At 39.3% G+C, this 26,479-nt stretch overlaps 1 protein-coding gene across 3 annotated transcripts in view; it reads right to left on the reverse strand.

The window, feature by feature from the left end:
* Window positions 1–486: 486 nt before the first annotated feature.
* STAG1 (STAG1 cohesin complex component) overlaps window positions 487–26,479 on the reverse strand; it is a 195,052-nt gene continuing 169,059 nt past the window's right edge. For all 3 annotated transcript variants that reach the window (XM_075760799.1, XM_075760801.1, XM_075760800.1), the window contains exons 24-34: window positions 22,743–22,917; window positions 20,618–20,757; window positions 18,876–18,977; window positions 17,166–17,314; window positions 15,935–16,063; window positions 11,339–11,544; window positions 7,436–7,607; window positions 4,769–4,879; window positions 3,905–4,019; window positions 2,881–2,961; window positions 487–2,791 (exon numbers count right to left, since the gene is read on the reverse strand). In XM_075760799.1, coding sequence (XP_075616914.1) covers window positions 2,768–2,791; window positions 2,881–2,961; window positions 3,905–4,019; window positions 4,769–4,879; window positions 7,436–7,607; window positions 11,339–11,544; window positions 15,935–16,063; window positions 17,166–17,314; window positions 18,876–18,977; window positions 20,618–20,757; window positions 22,743–22,917 — 1,404 coding nt within the window. In that variant the 3' untranslated portion in view covers window positions 487–2,767. The remainder of the gene's footprint in view (window positions 2,792–2,880; window positions 2,962–3,904; window positions 4,020–4,768; window positions 4,880–7,435; window positions 7,608–11,338; window positions 11,545–15,934; window positions 16,064–17,165; window positions 17,315–18,875; window positions 18,978–20,617; window positions 20,758–22,742; window positions 22,918–26,479) is intronic.

Genomic DNA, 26,479 nt, shown 5'->3' on the forward strand with positions numbered 1-26,479 from the left:
TAGGTTCAGGACTCTGTAAAACTTCATTTAGCACAGCTGACTGTTAGACCTTCCAAGCCTTTACCGCTTCCACTTCTTCCCATGTGGTCCAGATCCCTTGAGACGTACAGGGCAGGAGAGTGAAATTTTTCTCAACATTTGTGACAATTAAAACATTCTAAGTTTTAACAGTGCAACTCTCCCAAGCTGTGTGATGACTTACCAGATTTACAGCAATCTCACAATAAAACCCCCCAGATCAACCAAAACCCAAAAAATACACCACAGTGGTGGAAAAAAAAATAAAAATAAAGGACTAGCCAGGGTTTTCCTTTGCTTCGAGGCTGAATGGGTAAGGAAGCTGTATGGCATCTGGTTGTGAAGCTTGAACTATGTGAGAACCACCTTTCAGTATTTCCTTTGGCTACTAATAAATGGGATGATAAGATGTGATGGCCCAAACGAGCATTTAAAAGAAAGTTATAGTGAAGAGGGTGCTCATCATACTCATGATTTTGAATAGTTTATTAAATGAAAGGTGAAGCATCAGTTTTAAATTGTACAAAAGGAGAAAAAAAAAACCTCATATTGTAAATGTACAATTTACAGAATTACTAGCAAAACCAATCAAGGAGACACTCATAATACAAAAATCTATTGACTGCAAACTGAACTGGAAACCCATTGCAGGTACCGTGATAATAAATGTTTGTTATACAGTATTCTACAATGTTAAATTAGGAATCAGTTTTCCACACAGAGGACTGTGAAGCACAAGGTTCGTCTGAGACTATGACTCAAACCAGGCAGCATTTATTATGCTACTATGCTCACAGAGTTATTGTGATGACAATTTAATGCAGCCATTCCTGCCCACTCCTGTTACGTTTGGGGTGGACAGAAGAGGAAGGGAGGTAACATCATTATTTTATAAAGTTCCAGCTACTTCTCAGGTTTTAGACATTACCCAACCGACATCTGAGGAATGGCTGAATTACCTAGTCAAACATTTTTGGCAACCATGTCTGAGAACTGCACATGTTGTAAGGAACAAACCTCAGCCGGTTTGGTTTTAAAATTAGATTTTTCTTTTTTTCCCTCCCAGCAAGTAAGCACTGGGCATTAATGTTGTTTTGTTTTTCAATAAGCTTGTAACACAAAAAAACCAAACAACTCCATGATTATTTTGCAGTTGCTAAAAAAAAAAAAAAAAAAGCACCTCTAAAAACTGCTGTGCTCCAAGTGGGTCAATCTGCTTTGTATCTCAAATGCTAAGATTAGACTGCAGAAAGGAAGATTAACATTTTGGGGCTGATTCGTAGAGATACTAGAGTCAGTGCAAGTTGTGGATGGCCAGCACCTCTGATATCAGGCCAGTTTTAACTAAGTAGCAGCTACTAGGCAGAGTCATAAAATCGAAGCATAATGAGATTCCAAATTAGTGAAGACATTGAAAAAAATCTCTTATTACAATGAATTAGCTGAGAATGTTTTGGGTTTTTTGGTTTTTTTTCATGTTTTTAACTTTTTTGAAAAATCATATTTTTTTTTCCAAAGAATTACTCTTAATATGCACAGTTAACACTGAAAATGTAGCTGTATTCCATTGTAAGCTTAAGAACTTCACCATCTAAGCACAAATTTCTATGCAGCACATACAGTACTTCTAACTGGCAAAATTAATTTACAAAAATAGCGCAAAAGGGTATTTACGGCATGGAAAGTAGACTTTTTTTTTTTTATGGTACAGTTAAAATTGCTTTTAGTATGCTAAAGTGATTCCTTTCCCCCACCCTTGAATTACTATTTTTAATAGGAAAGTTGCTGTTTATGTACCTTGGGTTGGCAGGGCTTGAAGTAGGTAGTAAAAACAGCAAAGTGATTACTTGAGAACCGTTTGTGTGTTTTACTGAGAATACTTTATTTGCTGGTATAAGTTGCTAAAAATGCACAGAGCAAGTACCAATAGAAAATTTACTGTTTTTGTGTCCCCATGTGCTATATAAAATGAATGTTACACAGCATCTGTTGGAAAAGTGGCTTCATGGACATCTCTTACTTTATGTCCCATTATAAATAAAAATAAATCTTCTCAAGAGTATAAAATCTGGGTTTATCATATCAGAATCTGAAATTTTTTGGCAGAGATGCACGTCATTAGAATTCTAACCTCTTCTATAAGAGTGTTCTTCTCAATGCCTACGAGAGGATATAAGCGTACCATAATGTTAATCAAATCCAGTGTGTTCAAAAACACTTCTCTGTAGCCAGAATGACCTGCTTATAGCATCATTGCTAGTCAATGGCTGATAGGCATAGGTTTAATAAAAATGGCTAGCTTTTAAAACATAAAAAGGCAAATGTTAAAACTGTTTTAAATTGTACAGCAGAAAAATAAAGTTAAAAAGTTCTGTTTTCACTCAATGTTGTTTTCAGAAAACATATGTAGAACAGTGTTTATTTCGACAGCTGTCTTAACAATTTAAAACTTCCTCCTCATCCAGAAAAAAAAAAAAAAAAAAATCTGTATTAGGACAGTCAAGAACAGGGATACAAATGATTTTTTAGGTCAGCCCTTCTGAGGTGACTGGATTGGCCAACATTCCTTTGTGTCATTAAGAAGTTCCTCTTCTTTCTGTCACTACAAAAAGGGATTGACCTCAATCATTTGGTTAAAAATCAAACCGTATCACATCAAAAATGTGGTTTTCATACAAGCTATCACAGTATATAGGCCTCTAGCTCTAAACAATAGAGTTCCAAATTTGTAAAATGTCTTCACCAGACTTCAGAACATAGGCATTCCAAATCCCTAGAAAAGTGATTTAAAAAACAGTAATTAATTAGGTGTAATAATAATCAACCTCAGATAAACAGCAAACAAGACTAGTAAAGTCTTACTGAATCATCCTCAATGATAGCTGCGGAGTCAAAGAAGTCTGGCCTCAGTTCAGCCCGTTCTCGCCGGTTTCTTGAAGGTGGCTAAAAAGAGGAGTCACCCGTTTTAGAACATCACCTCTGGGGTACGAGGGATCTGCGCAATGCTACAGCTGACAGGGAGTAATGTGGTTACCTGGTCCTTTACAAAGCAGCCTGGCATGGCTTTCCCTAACAGCTCAGGTATAATCATAGCGCCCGACATCGGAGAGCACTTTGTGCATTCACATTTTATTTAAGGAATGGGGTAAAAGCTGATGGATTCCAGAGTAATTTTAAGTCTGTGCTCATAGACAAGGACTTGCTTGAGGCTTTTGCTCATTTCACAGTGCTCTTGTATTAGGACTGTAGGCCAGACTGCATAAAAACTTTTAAAAGCATAAATACAGTTAAGTTTACGGTGAAACTCTAGCACTGACGTGGTCAAAAAACGGATTTAGAAAAAAAAAAAGGTACTTAAGAGGTCATAGTATGTCTGAGGATTAAACCCTTTGTGTTGTCCTTCCCTAGAAGCGTAAGAGTAATGTGAGCTCCACTGGCTCAATCAATTCCTTCGTTTCCTTGCCTTGGATTACCAGTAAAAGAGAGGTTTTACTTACTTGATAATCATTTGAATGCTAGCAATAATCTCAGCATTCAGCAGCAGCAACTGAATTATTGCCTAAGTTTTCTTTCCAAGACATTATAGCCCAGTCCTAAAGTAACCTATGCCTTGTTGTTTGGATATGAAAAGAGAAATATGAAAGCATAAAAATAGTGAAGTGTATAATGCAAACTGATCCTTTTTCCCATTTTACAAGGGGAGTATTCATTCAGAAGGGAGAGGCTAGTCAGGTTGGAATCTCTGCAGAGGATCATTTCTGCTCTTTAATGTTCAGACAACAGGAACTCAGGCTTAAAATTTTGGAAATTTTTGTTTCTGCTTCTAAAATTCCTTTTAAATTCTCTTTCATCCATTTCAAGCTTGCTGTTAATAAGATTTACTAACCAGATCAATGACCATTGTGTCCTCAAATTCTTCGTTCATATCCTCTAGCTGACCTCGTGAGGACATCATTACATCTTCAAAGATGGGCTCAGCGTCATCTTCCATTAGACCTCGTCTGATTAAATAAAGGGAAAGAAAAAGTTATTTCCAGGCATTTAAATTTCCCAACCATGACTTTCATCATTAAAAAGAACGCACAAATCCTATCCCTTAATGCCTTCACATAACACCTTATGCTGAGAACAAAGCCAGCGTGCTTTTCTCTAATACTAACTGGAAGAAAAATCTTACATAAAAATAAACTTAGTACTTGCAGAGGCTAAAGCAGGAAGTCCCATGTAATATCATTAAAAACAGTAATTAAATTTGTCCCTAACAAGAAAAGGGCAATAACCTCACTGTGTTTGCTTGCCCTTCTACAACAAGGAGTTATGCTGTTTGCCAGGATCACTGGTAAATCCCAGGGAAGCCAGCAGTGAATCCAAGACCAGTTTCTAACACTGTATGGACTTGATCTTGCTAGAGCTCCGGTCCCCATCCTGAGCAGTCCTTATGTGCCGAAATGCTCATTGGGAATTACTTAACAGACAAATCACGGAAAACCCCTGAAAGGAAAGCAGTTGAAAGCTGGGAGAGAATTAGGGGAGTTGGCATGCCTGTTTGTTTGTCCTGTTCACTGGGCACCTGCTTGTGCCCACAGAGCAGAACACATTCCAACATTACAAAGCTGTTACTCTGCCTTCATTAACGAGAGTTAAAATGTCACAGAAATTGCTAGCGACAACCCAGAAAAGGTAACAGAAAATGCAGCATTGTCATCGAAACTGGTTCTGGTCTGGAGATGAGGATGCTCTGAACACTTACACTGCATGCCTTACACCAGTTCTCCCTTTCATGTAGTTCATTCCTGTCCTGTCCTTTCGATTTAAATCTTCTAGCTTCTGTTGGCCCAACCAAGATATCTGCATCTGCGGACTAACAAACATAAAGCAGCATTATGACCGAGAACACTAACAATTCTGAGTTGGCTATTTTTAGACTGTATCTCCTCAAGTTGTGTGTCTGGCCATGCTTCAGATAAAGATATTTAAATCACATCCATCATTGTACACATCTTCTGGATTCCCTTCCACAACTTGTCTCCTCTCACTGTATGTGCACAAAAAAAAAAAATCCATTAATTGCTGTAATAAAACCAGCTACAAAAATGCTAACATTCCTCATTCAGTAGTGTGGCATGCACCTGAAGTGGGAGCACTTCTAAAACTAATTTTATTAAATTCTACTTCACTGTCTCAGGCAAAATATGAGCAAGAATAGATCCAAATTAGTAATTGATACACATTTTAAAACAAAAATGTCACACAAAGTGAAAAATTGCTTTTAAATACATACCCCGATCCATGTAAGCATCTGGTAACTTACCCGCATGTAAGCACCTGAAAGGCTGTATTTTTAATACCATCTAAATCCAGTAGTAGACAGCAATGCATTTGGTATCATTTATGTATTGCAGCACAAGGAAATAATAGTAAACTAATTGCAGCTCCTCAAGAACAGCACCAGATTTTATTTTATTATGCAGTCTCATATCCTAGTAAGATTGACAGAATAAACTGGGATAACCCACGTGCAAACAACCTAGAACAAAATAGTCTTTGGACGTGATTAACCCCATTAGTTCAGCAACTGACTGCTCTGTATTTATTTTATTTTTGAGCTCTCCTAAGCTGACCTGTAGGAAACGCGTGTGGCAGCTACCTCCAGGCTGAAAGGGAAGGATTTTCCCACTCTGGGTTCACACTGGGAACTTGTATGTGGAACCCCACTCTCTGAAAGCAACAGAGAGGAGACTGATGCTATCTGCCTTGGCTCAAGAGTTCTCTGCTCGCAGCGTTTATCTGAGAGAGGAAAAACAGAGGTTCAAGCCCAGGGTGAAGAGCCTGGCTCACCTTTCCCCCCAGAAAAGGGGAAGGTTCTCCCACAGCTTAAGGCAGTGCCTGCTCCTCCGGCTCAGGAGTAAAACGCAGCAGCGACTGGAACCTGCCCCGCTTTCCATTACAAATTAATATTCGCAGAGAGATTTAGCTTAGTGATGGGTGAGATCAGAGAGGGTCAGGAAGAAAGTCCTGCTTCAGCAATTTTCTTTGTTTTGTTTTTACTGCAGAGTAGAAAAAATTTAAGAAGAAATTGAGAACTACAACAGCTTCCTTAGAATCTAGAAGTTATGGCAACATCTGGGGAGGCAGGAGATTGGGAGGCAAATCCTTGACCTCAGGAAGGCAAGTAAGACACATGAACCCTGACCCTCACATGCCGTGGGATTAAAGTGAAAAGATACTCTGGAACTGATGTGAACAGGGGCTCTTCCTCAGCTGTGCTTTCCTTGTGGCCAGCTGGGACTACCTGCCAGTCTGAAGTGGAATCCATGCCCAGGCTTGCCCTGCATTCCTTCCCCACAGCACCTGCTGGCTGGGAACGCTTAAGCCCAACTTCGGCCTTCGTGCAGGACCAGCCCAGCCGGCCTGCCACCCTATCCCACGCTGTCTTATGGTGACATTACGCAGTTAATACGGGAAAGAAAGTTGGGTGAACTCATTATTGAAACGTCAAATATTGTGTGCTCAAAAAATTCATAGGTATTTGTAGCCAGCTGAACTGCAAGTATCTCCTGAGGTGGGCACTGATTAATGGATCATATCAAGGTTTAATCTGTTGCACCGCTGACGCCTGCACACATTGCACACAAGCAAGGAGGAAAACCAAGCAGCTTAATCCGGCTGGTTTATACTATACTACATTGGTAGAAACCTGATTCATCTGGCCAGCATAATACGACTTTTTAATATAGATAGATCAGTAAATCTGGCTGTAAAAGTTACAGAAGTGTCTCCAGACCAGATTTGTTATTCTGCATCTTCAAATTAATAGAAATATCACATAATTGCATTCCCTGCAGACTTCTCCATTAAATAAATTACTGACAGATAATAACCAACATTTTTCCCCTCTAAATGGAGGTGATAAAATGGGAGTTGAGTGACAAAAAGTATATATAATTTAGGTCAAAATAAAATTGCCTGCAGGCAATTACCCCAGAAATAGGAATTACTAGCTCAGCAGCTAGAACTGGATTGAAGAGTTATTTTACAAGAAATCAGTTTGGATGTCAGGAGAACCTTAACTGTACTATGACACAGGGCAGAGGGAAAGAAGAGAGAACATCTAACAGATCTTTAGAGAAAGAGTTTGATCCAGCCTGGGGCCACCAACACTAGGAAGGTTTAACCATAATCGCATGGTTATGCTATGAGAGAGTTTTAACATAAGGAATCTCTATCATGATTACATTACAATGTATTTTTCCCAGGAACTGGAAATGATCAAAGTATTGCTGAGCTATAGCCAAGACATTTCCAGTTGGTTTTGCAAATAAATGCTGCATTTATAGAGCCACAGACTACCTGCGTAAATAATACGCAACTCCTTTGCCTGGCTCACTGTATTTCAAACCGAAATTCCAACACTTACTTGTGTAAAAAATCTTGTTCAGATCCCTGCTCCGACTCGTGCTCCTGGATCTGCTCCCCCATTTGTCTAGTGTTCTCTCTCAAGACAGTAGAGGTGAGCTGTGGCGCTTGCAGTGTCCCTGGAGTATGTATGTTTTCGTTCCTGTTCAGCCATGAGCCTTCTAGACTCTCATCTAGAAAAAGAACATTTAAAATTACTGCTGCAGTTCTGACCATGTTCAGTGCCTTCAGCAGTCGTTCAGCCAGCTCACTGAACAAATAGTTTGCATTAATAATGACAGCCTTCCATCTACGGACACACCACGACACAGTTAATTTTAGTTGGAGCACCTTCTCCAAATTTGATTTTCAAGTCTAGTGTCTTTTAAGACAAACGTGCCTTTAAGAGATCAACTGGATAAATACTCAAAATGATAAAATTTTCAGCTCTGTGTTCTTCTGAGGAAGGATTACTACCAGTTATTCCCAGCAATAACAACAATTTAAAGTAGAAATACTTAACAAACACAACCCCCCCCCATTGCAAACAAATACTGTGTTGCAGCACTACCTAAATTGTTGTGTCTTGCACACATCTAACAAAGGTAATTCCCAATTACTGAGTCTACAATCTAAATCTAAGACTGTTGATTGCATATGCATACAGCAACCAGGATACAGTTGAAGATGAGGGTGGAGGATAAAACCCAAAATCTGGTCAGCACAGATCTTTAGAAACTTCAGTAAGAACCATTTCAGTGGGGTACAGAGGGGGCATTTGGAGTCAGAGAAGTGGTCTGGCTGGTGTGAACTCTAAGAAGTGATTGCAGACAGCATGTCTGGAGCAGATGGGAGGAATGGAGACAGGAAGGTGACTGAAGGTGTAAGTGGGATGCTGCACTCGTATTGCGAGGGGAGCAAGTGTGATAGAGCAGACAAATGCGTAGGCAAGAGACGTAGAAAAAAATGTAAGAGCAGGTGGATGACAGGGAGATGACAAGAGAGGAGAAGACAAGATCACAGATTTACTAACAGGAAGAAATGTGTGGTGAGAAAGTAGATGGGGATCTCGGTGGATCTTTCATTTTTCCTACACCTTTTATTACCCTTTGGGTATAAATGTCTAAAAAGATGCCTATTTATTCCTGAATTTACCTTTAAACCTTTCTATGTTGGAGATTTTTGGAGATTTTTTTTTTTAAATCCTATTTATGTTTCATTTCCTTAAGGCATCATGAAGAATGTCACAGAGCAGATTTACTTTCAGTAACAACAGGGAATATTCTCCAACCTGGACAGTCTGCTGAACCCAATATGTGCTGGATTTAGGTGAGAAAGGAACCACAGGGGACTAGTTACGGTTCTTTGAAGCAGGGATAGTTCATGCAGCAACCCTGCCCTTCTTTTAGCTCCTTTAGAATGGAATTTAAAGAAAAAAATATTTAGGAGGATTTAAAGAGGTGTTGAGATTTGTAACTGCATTACCAGATTAAGATTAAAGCTAGGACTTTTGGAATTTATAAAAATACGTAAAGATGAAAACCCAACAAAGACCTGTGTACATACTATGTATATACCATGGGTTAATTTGTAGGCAACCAGCTGTTTGTTATGGCTGGTTCTTCATAGCTCAAGTTGTACAGACGAGTGAACAGTAAGTACTTATTTCTCAGGATTAAATCTCTGATTATTTCATCAGCTCATTATTGGTACATACAAAATAAGACAGAAATCTATGTCTTCCTGTGAAAAATACAGACATCCTGGCTCCAGGTTTTCTTGGCTTTCTTTCCTTTTTCCAAGATTGAAAAGGAAGTATACTTAGGGCCTAACACAATCAGTAATGGCTATTGCACATCAAGAAGCATCCAAACATTAAGAATGTGGTGTCCTTCCAACTCTTTATATTATTGTGGGCTTTCTAAAATATATGTTCTCAAATGTTCTGTATCAATACACATCTAAACCAAGACTTTGGTGCTTGCATTGCAAAGCCAATGGAAAGGCCATAGAGCTTGTGGTGCTGCTGCCATTAGGGAGCACCCGCTGGTAACTCTTCAGTCCTGTCATCTGCCAGGCAGTCAAATCCTACAATGAAGACATCTATCGAGGAAAAGAGAGTTAGGCTGTTATGGACTAAACCAAACAATGATGAGCTATACATCCTTCCTGGACCTATACATTGAGCTTGTATAGCAAAGCTTTCATGAGCAGCGAAGCTCTGCGTAGTGATCTATGAATTTAAGGTCTATGAGTTTTCACACTGAAGAAAGGAGAGTGGAATCACATCCTAACCAGTGTTCTTCAAACACCTCATCCTCAAATGTTACACTGTGACCCAGAGCTGTATTTGAGTATTCAAAGGACGTGGCCATACGCCCCACAGGCTGGGGGGTGTTCATCAGCCCTTCTTCCGCCCACAGACCACTAACGGGGGAATTTTTTGTTGCTGTGCTGAACAGCGACATTGGGCCACTCTGCCTAAGGTAAGATAAATCCTGGGTCTCTTCTGATCCCACGGTGTTGGTGGAACATAAACAGACCTTCATACCCTCTGCAGGTGTCTGGATCCTGCCAGACCCATAGTGAGTCCTGGCATAATCTGCATTACAGCTAAATGATCTCCCAGGGGAAACAGCTGTACGTTCAGATCTTTCAGGGACTGAACAAATAGCTGGGCAACCTTGTCTTTCGCCTACATCGTTTTTAAGGCAGTAATGTTTGTGAAAAACTCAGGACCACAGCTGTTGCAAAGAAAGGGGATATTCAAAGGGAAAGTGTTGCAGGTCAGTTCTCCCTTCTACTGATCATTGAAAGAGGAGGACATGAAAAAGCATGAAGCGAACAATGCCATAAACACTATGTTGTAAGACTGAGACTTATCTTACAGGGAAGCAAAGACGTTACTACATTCCCAGGAAAAAAATACAGAATATAGGAAGGGTACAATAAAATAGAATGAAAATAGTAACAAGAGGAAAGAAAAAAACCTCAGCATGGCGTCCTGAAGGAAGCAAAACAGTGTCTGAAGAAAGGAAGCAGCATTTCATCCACCTGAACTCCGGGGTGGCTATAAGAAACTGAAGGACTTGGTGCACGTACCACTCAACATAAGCTGTGATGGAGAATGTACCTGATTGTCAAAGGGCAGATGGACAAATTTTTGAAGAATATTTGGGGAAATTGCTGTATCTTCAGGCAAACTGGCATTAGATTCCTCAGTGAGGAGTTACTGTTGTAGATACTGACTTTGGAAAAGTCCCTGGAGTTTTAAGGTCCTACTTACACCTACTCTGTAGTGAAACAGTAAATTTCTATTCACAAAAGGACACACTACATCACACAGATTAACCAGGAACAGATGCAATCTGGTAAGAAATTGGCTATCATAGCCCAATTCCTGATGAACATGCCTGAAGTCACAAAAAGAGTAAATACAGACACTGGATATCAATACCACTTTAAACAAAAAAAGGTGTCTTTTTAGTGTTCTCTGGAGGTCCTGTAAAAATCCAGATCTCTATCAGAATTTCTGCCTTGGCTTTGCTCTAACACCCTGTTAATGAACAATGGCTCCAGACCAAAGTACAGGCAGAAAACCGTAAGTCCATGACTGAGAGAGGTGTAGAGCAGATAACTCCACAAACACCTCCTCTTTCCAACTTCAGTAACAGCTTTTAATAGTTTGGAATCTGCAAATCTCAGCAAAGACAGAGAAGAACAAGGACTCATGATGGTATTTCTCATAAGCAGCGTTCAAGCCTGATAGGAATTTGCAGAACAGATGTCTTGTTTTTACTACATACAGAACATATCATATATTTCAGCATTAATTGATAAACCATAAGCACTCCTAAGAAGGAAGGCTGTAACCTACGTACAAAATGAGCAATGCCTCTACCAGGCAACCTAAAACTATACAAACCTTCTACTCTCTTTTTGTGGAGCGGTGGTCGTCCTTTCTTATTCCTCACCGAAGAGGCTTTGCTGCTGCTGCTTCCACTGTTAACGGACATTCTGTCATCCTCGCCACCCGTAACTAGTGAGTTTCTGTAGGAAATGAGTGGAAGCCATACATCTTCTCTTCTTTCCATCATCTGTTCTGTCAGAAACTTCTCTAAGTAGGAGTGACTGAAAAGAAAAGACAATGAGTACAGAGGCGCAGCACACTGTTTCCTCTTACTAATCTGCAAGCCCTCCTCAACATTATTGAGAGCTTAACACAAATCCCACGCAGCGTTTCCTTATTTTAATTTAACAATGTATGCTGGTAGGGCATCCTATCTCTGAGTAAGCATACATGTCATTCCCTCAAAACAAAGTAACGCAGTTAATCACGCACAGGTTACTCACAGAAAAACAATACAAAACGTTCTCTCCCCAACATCTTCCTCCCACATTTGTCTGCAATTATTCACAGTACACCCTGTTTGAATTCCTTTTCTGTTTTGCATAGCGAGGAAGCCACTTCTATATATTGCTACTGTGTCACCAGACAGACTGAATTAGAAGCACTATTGTGAGGATGTAGGATACCCTTTTGCATCTTGGAACAAGAGAAATGGTTTCCTCAAATGCAAGCAGGTTTTTTTTTCAATTAAAAAAAAGGCAGATCTGTCCGACTGTCTTTGCAGTCCAATGCATGCTTGTTAACTTAGGGGGAACCAACCAACCTCCCTCCTCTGTATGGTCTGGAGGGCATTTGAGTTGTTTTCTTTTCCCATTGATTATTTAATTATGGTATTAGAAGTAGTCCTTAAAATGAATATGCAAATCCACATAAAAGTGATTCTAATGAAGGTCAAGCTGCAGAACCAAGCATTCAGAATTTAGGCAAGAGACCTCAGGATTCTTCAACATTACCTCTACCCTTCCTGCACAGACCACCCTTCCCAATACACACGCCCTTCAACATTCACCACCACGTTGCCAGGTTGCCATCAGTGGGAGTCAAACCCAGAAATGCTGCATGAAATGAACTCTGAATCTCCCTTTTCCTGTCTGCTCATGGCAGGCTCAAGCTTCTTACATCGCCCAGGTATCAGAGTAGGACAAGGTGCAACACTGTATATGCCTGGGTAACAATCACATCCCATTTTTAATGGGGTTTCGTTTTGATTCAGTGAATAGGATGACTTTGCTCAAGAAACATCAGGTTTTCTGTCTACTATTTTATTCAGTTTTATTTATTATATTGCGACTGCTTCTTCCTTCCCCTTTTCACGTGTATACTGACTAACATCCAAACCTTGCACTGAATGGGAACTTCTTGGTTTGTTCTCTCTTATATAGTACCAAACAGTACAGCGCTTGAATGCTTTACGACTTTAAAGAATTTATCTGTGGAATAGCCCTGGAAAGTAACAACTTTTTCTGCATCTGATTTATATTTATAAAATGCCCAAACTGTGAAGAAGGAAAAACTACACCACTTAGGGGTTCCTTTAAGTGATTAGATGCCAAACTTCAGACAACTTTTGCTCAGCATTTTAGAGGAGTTTCATACTGGCAGTTCTTGCCAGCTTCAACGAGGACAGAAATTCTGAATTTCCAGAAGTATGAACACCATGCTGAGGCTCTGTCTCATCTGACTTCAGACACCCAATAGTAAGTTGTCTAAGCTAACAGTCTGTATTTGAGAGAAATAAATGGAAATAAATGCCTCTACAGGGAAAAATCAGCTCTGTATTGTGTTAGATGAACTCCTCAGGACTTCCCTGCCTTTATCTGCCTTGTGTGTTTGTAACTGCATTAGTATAAATCTTTTTCTGCTAAGCGTAAGAGTCTGGCACCTTAAATGTTTATATTAAATCTATAGATTTGAACAAATCCATAAATGGCTATCACTGATTCTGGAGGCTACTCGTAAAACAAGAAGCTGAATAAATAAATCGGATAGGAAAACTAAATTACACCAGTGCTGCTGCCCCATTCCCAAACTGGAAACATCTCCCTCTTCTGTCACCAAATAAAAAAGCCAGCAGTGAAGCAGAAAGGGAGCCGAAGCCCTGCAAAAGAGCAGTGGTTGCTGCACTGTTGACAGGACGGGTTGTGCACCAAGGGCAGATGACATAGCAAGTAGGTAATTCTCTTTTTTCGGGTTGGGAAGCCAGGCTGGAGGACTTCTGGGAGACAGGCAGATAAATGCTCATGAGACTTTCCAGGTTGCTCCAGAGCACTTTTGCCTCCAGACTTACAGCCCGTTGCAGAGTTTAGGGACAGTCACTTGGCAGGAGGAGATCGAGCCAGGGAGGGAGGTAAATGATCCCGTACACAGGACTTCTCCACCAGATGGTGGTCACGTACCTTCCTGATCACAAGCAACCCCTTTGGAGGGAGGGGGAGAGGTCCCTGTGGATTGGAGGAGTCATGCTACAGAGAAGGGCAAATCAACTCTCCAGAGTGCAGCTGAGTATGTCACGCCAGTGAAGCGCTACGGGCAATGCAGCCATTGCCGGATGGGTGCAAACAGGACAGGTCTCTCAAGGGAAGGAATTCAGGTATCTCCAGAAGAAATCTTTACATACAAGCAAGTTATCTTGACTCTTTTCACAGTCACCACAGCCAATGGAATCTAGGGCATGTCTGAACTCATCTTGAAGCAGTAATTTAGCGGAGAACAGATAAATCATGTCCTAAAGGGCCTATTTCTTTCCACTGATCTTCAAATTCAGCTAAAGTACATAGCTCAGATGACTACAATAAAGACAGCTAAAACCAGGAGAAATGGATTCCATCACAGCAATCTTTAGTCCTGTGAAAGAAGGCAGTGGTTGGGTATGTGGGCTCCCAACGAGTAGAGGAGGACAACCTTTGAGAAAGGATTTTAAATGGTGGCATAGAAGGCTAAAGAACAAGATCTTCTGAAGTACTGAATTTCATGGAAAGGATCAGGTGAAATTAAGTTGTCACGGGAACTGTACAGAATGATGTAACTTTAAATTTTAGACACTGGAGAAACTTGTGGAAGGGATGATAGCTGTACAAGAATGATAAGCTTCGCTAAATTAAATAGGAATCAGGCTAATGACACTAAAACTAACAGATGCAGGAGGACCTACGGTTCAGCTAGGAAGACAGTCATAGAATCCTATTATCCTTAAGTCCTGGCCTGAAGAATAGGACAGAGGTTGACAAGATTCAAGGATATAACAATGAAGAGCAGTTTCAGAAATGGAGTGCCAAGCTAGCCCAACAGCATCATCCAGTTCTCAAGCTCGTTTAACTATTTCTTCTATTGCATTTGCTGAGTTGATAAATTATCGATACAAAAAAAAAAAATTGGTTCAAGTGTGTATATGTTAAAAATTATACAAAGTTAACCATGATGCATTTCTTATAACACAGGTAAAGCTATAATATTGATAATTGTTAACCCTAACAGAAAAGTCCTTTAAAACAAATCTCTTCACAGAAAAACTACAGAGAAGTTTGACAGAAAGTGTCAGCTGAGGTAGTTATAGTAGATACAGATGACTTACGCTCATTGTGGTCACAAAATAGACTGGAAAGATATCTATAACCATAAATCAGAAGATCTGGCAATTGCATTTTTTAAACGGTCATAAAGTTATTCAAAGAATTCAGCTCTACAGTGGGCACGTAGCGCTTGGCTGATTTTCACTGGAGTCCTCTTCCTTTTTCCCTCACTACTTCCCTTACCTTTTCCCTTTTTCCCTTACTGGCCAAATCCTGGATATTTGCTACGTAACTTATTAGGAATGTAGAGCATTCTCTCTGCAGTGACGCTGACAATATGTCTTTACTACAAACTTGCCCTTACTAATGCAGTTTTCTCTTTGCCAATCTTGTTGATATCTGCAGCTTCTCCTGACAGTCAGTTCAAATGTCACTCATAAAACAGTATTTCTTGCTCTTTATTCAGATCTTATCAACAATATCTCTGAATAATTTCATTTCCCGTATTTCATCTGCAGTAATTACCCGCCGTAACAAATGCAGGCTGCTTGGTTCAGCCTCCCAGGTCTCTACCCCCCTGCTCTGCCCTAACCAGCAACAGTGTCCTCTCTCAGCCTCTTTCTCTGTCCTGTTGTGCCAGTAACAGAAGCCTTGACAAACCTTTATTTCCCAGTTCAAATCAATGCGTTAAAACAAACAACAAATACATGTTTACATTTTATATAAATACCTAACAGAAACAGATGTTACTGCAGTGTTTACAGGCCTGTAAATTTCCTGCACTGTTAACATTTCATTTCTTTTTTCTTCTAGCCTAAAAACAATTGTTTTTTATTTTCAGTGCCCCATGGGAAATTTTAAGGATCATTGTTTTGTGAGGTCTCAAGCTCACCTCATCAGTAACTCTGATTCTCCTTTTCTCATTTATTTTTATTACTTTAAAATGTAAAATGATGAATAACTATGTATGTGAAATGGCTTGCTGGGACTTCCTATAGCCCCCGTTAGACTGTGAAAACCTCAGAGCAGAGAGCTTAAACACACACTACAGTGATTAACGGAGCCCAGCAAAACCCGCAGAAGAAAACGGAGCGTTACTTACACAGTCTTTTTGTCCTGTCGCAAGAGTTTAGAAGAAAATTCACTAAGCACTTCAAGGAAAGCAAGGTTAGGAGGTGGATAGTCTTGTCCTTTTTGATTCTGATATTTGAAGGCAAACTCTATGCCATCTCTATAGTAAAGAAATATTAAAATTTTCAGACATTTGTAACAAAATAAAAAAAAGACATCCATCACTGCTAAATGCCGCCCAAAATCTGCACTGTGATGAAATTCTTTATAGCCCATCATTACTTCCCCCTATTACTGGCAAACAGCTGCTTTTGGACAAAGGGGAATCAGAAGTTCCCTCTCAATTCATGAGGATTCAATCTCAAAGACAACATATTGCCAATCGTGTGGTGAGAAGGAACTTACCACGATCTAAGAACCTTGGCAGGTGCTGAAAGGCACTGCCTTAGCAGGAACAGCCAAACGGCTCGCTCTTGTTTCTGCATGAAGCGGAAGCTCGCAACAAGAATAATATGTGTGCTAGAACAAGATCTAACTTCTGCATCAAGAGTCAGAGAAAAGAATTTACTTACCAGGACATCAATACATGCATCTCTGCCTTATCTTTGCTTTATCATTTGAGACTAAAGAGAACAATTTACTTTCACATTATCCAGTAATGGTGCGTGCATGCCTTGACTTCTGTTTGCCACAGGCAAGTGTCTGGTAGCGTTTTGATCATACTTTGCTAAGTCTTAATGACTTAGTCTCTGAGATAGCAAACTTTAATATTTTAACCTTTTTATGGCATGGGAAAGTCATAATTTAAATTTAGCAGCACCTTTTTACACTTTTCTACACAGCAGTTCCATAAAAAGCTTCAATCCACTCAAAAAAAAAAAAAAAAAGATTTCCAAAGTACTTCTGGAATACCTTTTTATACCAAGAGCCCTCGGTGCCTACAGAACCCACAGTGGTGTGGTACAAACAACTATCTACAGTTGTTAGATACAGTCCACACAAATATGTGTAATACCAGTGGCTTTACCTGAGATAAACACCGCCATTCCAATAAATTCTAACAAATAATTAGGTAACAGCAAGTTCTTTTTTCCTCTCTTACATATATACATGCACATTCCCCAGCATTTTTCTACATAAACTAGAAAAAATACATCCTTATTCCAGGACCTGTTGAGATTACGTACCTTTAGAAAAGACATGCTGAGCAAAGCGTTTAATCTGAAGTAATATAAAAATCTCGCTTATTTACCACCACTCACTTGTGCAGTGTGGCCACAGCCTCTCTTGTCTTGATCTGATCCAAGCCAAAAGTGAGGGCAAACCGACGGGCCAGTTCCTTAATTCCACTAACATGGGCAGATGTCCTGTCCAAATTGGGACCTTGCTCCTGAACAAGCTCATTAAACAGCTAGAGAAAGAATTCCATTGTTAAAATCTGTGAGCTAGAAAATACTTTTCTTGAGAAAGACTTGTGTTTTTAAGCTGTTACGGCTAAGAGTGGGCATTACAATGACTTTTTTTGCAGAGATGTAACAGAGCTCTCTCATATTCAACTTCTAATCCACTTCAGTTGCCAGACTTTCCTCTGCGTAACTGCCGTTTGCCAACTGTCCCCCATCTTGTGCTTGTGCAGACGGTAACTCAAACTCAATTTTGCACTTCACTGAATTACATCTATTATTTTCCCAACTCATCAAGATGATTCCACATTCTTATGCTGTTTTCTAAAATACCTACATCACCTATCAGATCAGCATCTTCTGTTTAGGAATTTAGGAAGCAAAATTGCTATTCCATCATTCAAAACTTTATGAATATCTGAACATTACTGGGGAAATGCCTTCAAAGCCTGCTTGATAACGCCCTTTCAGTACAATAACGAACTACTCAGTGGTTTTCCAATCAGTTCTAGACCTTCTTCTGGTACTGCCATTTAGACAGCATTTTCCTAACTTGCTAACAAGAATATCAAGAGAGACGGTGTCAGCAACAATATTAAATCAAGTTGCATTAGATCTACTGTTTCTCTGATACCCACAAGCTCTGTTACCATATAATTAATGAAAGCAGCCTAATTTGACATGATTTCTCCATGACAAATTTATACTGGCTGTTACCTATCACTCAGCACTTGCAAATAGCTTGTCTAATTAATGTTTTTTCCATGAAATGACATTAGGCTGACTGATCTATGGCACCTGGCTTTTTCTCTCTCCAAGTTTTAACAACAGGAGCTACTTTGACACTCGCCGATTCTTCCAGAAGCACATCTGTTTTTCTCAAGTTTTCACAGATATCTCTCAGCTTCCAGATTGCTACAGGAAATCCCTTAGTTCTCTGGGATGAATTTGGGGAGGCTTACCTGATTTGAAAACATCTAATTTATAGAAGTAATTTCTCTACGTAATGGATGTAACTGGTACTTCAAGGGCCTAAATGGTATTTAGTGAAGCACACACTTTGTGCTGTTGGCAGAACAAGGATGGATTTCATCATCAAGCCAATAATTTATGGTTGATGTAAAGCAAATTTTTCAGGGAAAAAATATGTTTAACAATATTGGAAGACTTAAACTAATTAGCTTGAAGTTTGGAAAAAAAAAATCAATCAGTATTTAGACAAAATGTAAAGAAGATGTATTACTTCCAGCTAATTATAAGAAAAAAAGTCATCCTAATTCTTCTTGTTGACTAGTACCAATAAACAAACGCTATAGATCAGCTTGGACCAAATTGCCTTCAAGGCTCTTCTCTGCTTTTCTTCCATTTTAATCTGACCAAAACTTTGCCAGTATGGCCTTACGGAGACAGAGATTACAGAGACAAACGAATGGTGGCAGCCTGAACGAGGAGCAAGATAATCTCGTAACAGAAATGTAGTATTTTTCACTTCATTGTAAAGGGCACCAGAGAAAATCCTGTCCAGTATTTTTTCAGTGAGGTTTTTCTAACAAAAATCAATATTCTTACCTGTTGCAAACTGAGAATGAGTGTCTTTGCACACTGGATTTTATCAATTTGCCTTGTTTTGCTCAGGGTTTCCTTAATGATATCTCCATAGTCATTATAGTACTAGGAAAAAAAATGTGGAAAAAAACCCTTTAAATCTTTAAATCAAATCTTTTATACAATTTCCTACAATTTTCCCGATAGAAAGATTACTTGTAATTCTTGTTTTGAAAAGGCAGCAGATGCAAAAAAACCCAGTCTCAAATCCAGTTTTTTTGTGAGTGGGAGATGATGTTTCAATACCAACATTCAAAGTGATTGGTAGCCTGCACCCAGCGATGAGATAAGGAACTTCTGCATGTGTTATTATGTTTTATAACAAATATGTTGAAAAACAAAAGAGTATTTCCTACCCCAAACTAAATATTTGATGAAAGTGACCCACAGTTGCAAATTCTGAGAAACAGCACGACATTGAACCAACACACCCTTCAACACGTAGGTGTGAACAGTCACCAGCACACAGGTGTGAAGCCCCATATACAGTGCAAGGTGATGTAGATGGCCAGGAAAGGAATTCGCTGTGGTATTAGTACGAAGTGCTGGTTTTCTTTGTGTTAGAAAAGTGGTTGCTGAAAAGCACAGCCTATAGTACAGACCATTTGGGTAGAAAACCGAGTATAATCATTAAAACTTCCAGGCCAAGAACATAAATTTTTTTTCCAACCAGTATTCTTTCAGCCTGATTAATATTTCTGCACTTGCAACCACTTCTTTTCATTCCCTCTTCAATATTGCTCCTGCCTTCTTTGGGACAAAGATCCTTCTGGTTTGTATTCCAATTTAAATGCAATTTCTTTCACTCCCCCCAATTTCCAGAAGAGAAGACCAACTCAGAGCAGCAGGTAGGAAACTAACCTGAACTGTGACAGTTTCGGTTTGAATCTCCTGCTCTGGCAAAAAACCCCTATGCAAGACTAACTCCGAGGAGAGCAACCTGGCTGATGGCTAGAGTGTGCACTGGGGAGTTTATTGTACTGTGTGCTCCTAATGAAGAGGAGGAGGATTTAAAGTTAGATCCTTTATATTTCACATCAAAATCTCAAACAGGTTTTCCTGCTCGATTGTCATCTTTGTGATGACTAATCCCGTACAGGGAGACAGACAAGGTATAATCTGAGGGGCTTTGTGTTGCGTGGCAGTGTCAGGACTGCTAATGTGCCTGTTTTCTGGCAGGTGAACTCCTAAGTACAGGGTGCAGTGGTAGCTGAGCAGCAAGTCCTTCTGAATTTCATTGGGCCTAAATACTGTCTGGAAGCAGCCTAAGTTCGTAAGACATTCAGTGCATTTCTGCAAAACTGCTTCCTTATGGCAAGCACCAAGATTGGGAGACTCCCAGGGAAATATGACATCAAACAGGTAACTGTTACTGTGGATTCTAGGAATGAACGTGAGGAGCAGGGTAAGAAACTCTCTGTAGAGGGGAGCCCGTGTGGAAACACTCAGCACCTTGTAGGACCAACTTTTGGTGCGGCCTTTAACAAGGTACTCCTGCTGCAGAGGAGAGGGAGCTCACAGCTTACTGCTTCTCAGTGGCAGGTGTAATTTCGAACGGAAGAACTGTTACAAAACAAATCAAGTAAGGCTGGAAAAGCTTTCAAAAGTGTTCAGCCTTTAACTACTGCACTGGCAGGGAGAAAAACAAGTGACCTGACCCTACAATCTGTGTTGACTCAGGAAGAGGAGAATACACAGAGCTGTACCTTCATATAGTGTTTGAAGATATCTGCTGCTGCGTGCATGTCCACAATGTCATAAATTATCAGCTTGCTAAAGGCGGCCAGAAGGTTTCTTCTCTTATGTAACGCTTCTATTTTGTTAGCTTCATCTTCTTCATCTCCCTCTGAAAGCATCAACAACAATAAAAATGTTTATAAGCGACAGCTATGTTCTAAAGCAACATTATAGAAGAGCAGCTTTTAGAAAAAATAAATTCTTTAAAATGCAGCAAGGATTGTTGCAGGAGAAGCTAAAATGAAAGGTGGTAATTCTTGAGTCCTGCCTGTGTTAGGACCTTCAGGAAAGTTCAGGAACAGGAGGCACCATTGACCAAGGATGCTATCTATATCCTGAGTAGGTACTGAACATAAGCCGCATGGAACTGATTCACTGATTTTCTTCACCCTGTGAAAGGCCACAGTGAAGACTTGTTGAACACCTTTTGCCTAACTTCTGAAACACAGGACATTGGGAGACGCTTCTTTAACATGACAAAGCTATAAATATTTCACATCAGAAAAATCAGAAGCAGCAATACTTCTACTGCATGCCTTGGATTTTCAGATATGAAATCGATGGCTCTAAAGCATCAATAACTACAGGAAGTAAAATTCAGTTGTAAGAAACATTAACATTGAATGGCAGTGTCATAAGTATGAAGTCCCCATGTGAGACTCCACTCTGTAAATGAAAATGAAACTATACACGTTAAATATAATATCAATAAAAATTCTATGAGAAAATAAAATCAAGCTATAACATTTGTGATAAAAGTAAATATTCTGTGGTATTCAGAAGAGCTACTTCTTGGAGGGAATCTTCCAGGCAGTTTGCAGAAGCACAGACCTGTGGCGGGGGGAGAAGGGACATAGTGTTACTGAGACTCTCTTGGTACACTCTTACTAGAGCCACAGTTCTTAAGTCATTTATTTGATCACAGGAAATCTCTTACGAGCAGTGGAGTTGACTGCGGATATGAGTGCCTGTTTTACTCCTGAGATGCTTTAACCCACAGAATTGAAGCTCATTAGCACACTACCCCTGCCTCTTCTTAATTTCCTTTTATCATTACTGATGAGCTCTGAATACCAAAAGTTATAAATGGTCAGACTGGCTCCATGGAGCCAGCGTAGCATTAGGGAATGGAGATCACATACAGAGATCTTCGTCCATCTTTTTGCTGTCTTCCCAGTCCAATCACAGCATGTTAGATGCATGTTCTTTTGCTGAAGAGCAAAACAGATTAGACACTGTCCTCCTAAAATCAATCCTTGATGTATTATTCTGAAATTATATTGAACTCACAAAGTATGATTAAGTGCACATACATTTTTGGTGAAGGTGTGTTTCAAAATGTGTTCTTCCCAGGAATCCGTAAAGAGATGCTCAACGAAGACGTCAGGTACTAAGGAGCTAGGGAGCTAGAAGACTAAAAGCCCCTTTAGAGCAAGAATACAATCTCTGAGATCTTAGTTCTATATATTGCTGTCTTAAAAGATCTAAAATAGCTGTCATGATAACATACACGTAACAGAGTTCAGTGGAAATTCAGAAAACGTGCCAAAAAGAGCGCTGCAGTAGGTGCTCAGGAACTCTTTCACAGAGCTTGACTATTTGGGAATCCATCTCTTCTCCAAAGCTATGCAGGATTCAGAAACTGGGTAGGTTTGCCTACAGGATCCTACAACTCCATGTAGTAACTCTAAAGGATTTCTCCTCTGTGTACTGTTCCATCGTGTTTACCCCCCTTGAAGCCATATTAAATGAAGTTTGCTGATGAACTAAGACTGTACGGTTTTGGAAATAAATATTAAGAAAAATATAGATCTGTAAAGGAAGAATAATTTTGTCCAGATTTATAGCATGTAGTTACAGGCCACTCCCATGTCTTCTGAGAACATCTCTTTTTATGAATGAACTTTATAAGTACTTACTCTTCTTTAACACAAGAATACTGAATATTGAATATTTCATATTCATGCCTCCCAAAAATAAAGAAAGAATAATTCTGAAAACATCTGAGCACACTGATCTGAAAATTCTACTTTACGCTTTCTTCTCTGGCTGTTATGAAAAAAGCTAAGTAGAAAACATGAAAGCTAAACATACCCATGCTCTGGTTTTCATCATCTTGGTCAATAAAGACATGGTCCATCACAAAACTGAGGAGTTCTGACTGGAGTCCTGAATCTGGATTAAACACCAAAGGCTGAAGACCTTCTCGACCTCCAGTCATCAGCTGATGACTAAAAATCATCAAGAGATCACAGAGCAACATGAAAGCCTGAAAGACAAAAGAGAATGAATGCAGTAAGAACCCTAAGTATGTAAAAAATAAAATACCATTTAGCCAATTTCCAGATATCCCCTGCTATTATTAAATGTCCTTCTGTAACTGTACTCAGTTCTGGTGGTTTGTGTGCTGTGAAAAGTGTTCATGAGGGTCTCCCCTAACTTTAAAACCTTATACCTTTGATTCCTATGCCAGGAACTGTGTTTACTACCTCTTCCATGTCCAGAATAATCCACATTCAATTTCTTCTCTATGAAAAGAACTCTAAATCTACCTCTGATCACATGGTAGCCAAATTTGTAGTAAAGAAAAAACACCTCTTTAGATAAGTAAGTAAGAAAAGTTAAACAAGCAAAAAAAAATGAGTAACATTATGAGGGAAAATCCAAGCTGAGTTACTGTCAGATCCTGAAAATGCAGAGAAAGCAGCTGCAAGCAAAGAAATCCTTGCAGGATTTCATCAACAATGCTCTGCAAAAACGACCAAGTAGCTCTGTACAGCTTTCAAATGTAGGTAAAAGCCAACCAGGGCAGAACTTTCAATGATTTATGCTCATTGTTATTATACTCTCGTTACCTGAGAAAAGAGAAAGAAGGCAGCTATTAATAACTTCATTTCTTTCAAGGGCTTATCTGTACACTCTCATGCACAAGAATAACACTGTTTTCCCCGTGGCTTATGTTGGAGTGTCACGGCCAGCTGTATTCTGCTGCATTACATTCGACACCTGAGCACCTTTCAGAAAGTACTTTTTAATCATCTTAGTTTCTCTATCTTTAACCCCAGGTTCTGAAAACTGAGAGAGAGAGGAAGGTTCAAAGTAGGAATGTGCAAAAAGACTCCTAGAAGACCTATGCCGGACGTGCTGTCTCTTCCCCCAGAAGCCTGCAGGAGTCTCACTCAGGGCAGCGTCAGTCACCATTCCCAGGTAGGTGGTACACCGAAGGCATTTTCAGCTCAAGGGAGACTGCAGAACAGCTCTGACAGCGCCGTGAAACCCAGTGCAGGCTTTGAGTCAGCCCCATATTCCCCCTCTACAGACAGCTGAACAGAAAGGTAGTTACGTGTGTGTTTAAACATATTTTTAACCGAACCTAAGGAAAAGTAGTGAGAGCAATCTGCTTTACAAAGCTCAAAAATGAAATCTTTGTGAACACTGAACGTCATAGCAGCTCACTTACTTCTTGGAGTATGTTATAAAATGAATGAGCTATACTTAGGCAAGAACAAAATGCAAATCATTGTAAACTCTGTTCTACTTAGACTTTGGAGACAGATGCCAGTATTTGGGATTTTTCTCCACTGGATCCAAAACGCTGTGATTCACTTCAGCGATGATCTCAGCTGCTCTAGACTCCTTTGATACTCACTAGGATTTAAGCTCATCCTATTGTAGGCCTCTAAAAAAGAGCACATGAATAATGCACTGGAAGTGCTTATTTCTGTCCAATATAAAGACAGCAGTGGACTTGGATACAGATGTCTACGTAATGTAGATAGGTCTAGTCACAGGAGATTTATTTCACTCATATAGTCCACAAAAATTTGAAATGTTTCAGTCCAGTTTCTAGAAGTACTTACTACATTTTTCCTTCCTTTGATATGTACATTGATCTTCTCTGGAAAGAATGTATAGTTTTAGAATCAAATCTGGTAGGGAGACAATATAATTTACAGAGAATTCTCAAAAAAAAAAAATCCAGTAAAAGGATTAAGAAGCAATCCTGCACTTGCGGAAACATACTTTTTAAGGAAGAAAATGAAAAAGATCATAGAAGCGTTAGCTGGAAAGGACTCTGGAGTCTCTAGTCCAACCTACTCTGACCAGGACACTTGCTGTCTCTAGGTCTCGTTGGTCGTGGCTTTGTCTAGCTGAGGTGTGAAAGCTGCCACAGAACTGTGAATTGCAAAGGAGCTTCAAAGAAGAATTTAAATTACTAACAAAAAAACCTGTGGCTACTAATAACAAAAGAATAAAAATATGTTAATATATATCAAGAACAAAAACAGTGCAGTAACGGGAAGGATCATTTACCATTTGTTGATGCAAAAGACATTAGTGCTAGCTTAAACTAGAATGGTTGGTATTTTCATGAAGCTAGATGATATTTTCACATTATATAATATTAATAAAATATGCCAAGAGTAACTACTCAGAATATTAAAAAACAATTACTAAAGTTAAGTCTGCTGGAAGACAATGACACATCAGAACCTTTTAAAAATACATAAACTAGCAACAGCTCCGAGCCTTTAATATTTATATTGCAGAACACAGTGTAAATGCCAAGCAGAGCTATCTTTCAAAAAAATAAAACTGTCTTTTAAGAAGTACTATCTTTTAAAAACCACAGGCAAAAACCACAGGCCAGTTAGTTGCAGTCTTTGCAAAATCTTGGGAGGTCTGATAGAAATGCAATTTGTAGACAACTAAAAGATGTCAACAGACTTGAAATTTTATGAAAATATGCTGATTTATATAAGCAAACAAACCAGCTATTGGTTTTTTTCAGACTGCAAACTATTTCAACAAGCCTTTGGATTTAATTTCTTTTATTTCAATTTCTAAAGACACATAGCAGAAACTTCCCACTCCACACATGCGTGGCTTCCCAAAAATCTAAACCAGAGAATTGCATAACTACACTGAATCATTAAAAAAAAAAAAAATCAGATACCTTATTATGCAATATTTCACATACATACTTTTGGCATATGTGTGCACACACATACACATGCAGAGAGATGCACACACTTAAGTCTTCAGTCAGCCTACCAAACAGGGAAGCACACTGACCGAAGCTATAATGGTTATATTGATGAGAATCTAAAAACCCTCCAGATCTTTCTATTTCTATAACTAGGACACTGTTTAAATAGATATTTTACTCTGATTTCTCAAGGAGACCTAACTTTTTGTGAAGTGAAAATTTTTGCATGGTGTGAGAGGACACAACATTTTTATTGCTATTCAGAGTATTTTTGTAACATGAATTAACTTTTTTCCCCGCTAGAACATACGCAGTAGTATGACCTGTACAACTAGAAGCCTCAATTTTCTCCCACAAGCCACAATGGGAAAGAGATACAATAATTAGTATTCACCACTACATTGAACTGAATTATTAGGATAACAAAATAATGAAATATCATCGAGGCTTCAGGCATTTGCCTTTGGCAGGAAAACAGTCACTCCAGACTCCCTAATAGTCAGTAACAGGGGGGGAAAAAAGAATACATATACAGAGAAATATTCAGGGCATTTGAGGTCTCAATCACCCTCTAAAAGTGCCTGTTTCCATCTGTTAATACAGCAAGCATCTAAAGGAATGGGCTTTTATTTTAGGTGATTGAGTTAGATGCCTAAAGCGATGACAGCTAACACGAGCCCAAGCATCCAGGTAATCCTTATTGATATCTCAAACACGAATTTGACATTAGCTGTGCATTGAAGGCGCTTTTAATACAGCTCCACTAGCGGAGTGTTTGTTCAGTTTTATTTAGATAGAAGGCACAGGTGATTCTACTTTAAGTTTGATATAGTATCGTCTT

This window comes from Balearica regulorum, chromosome 9, assembly GCF_011004875.1.
Source record: "Balearica regulorum gibbericeps isolate bBalReg1 chromosome 9, bBalReg1.pri, whole genome shotgun sequence".
NCBI lineage: Eukaryota > Metazoa > Chordata > Aves > Gruiformes > Gruidae > Balearica > Balearica regulorum.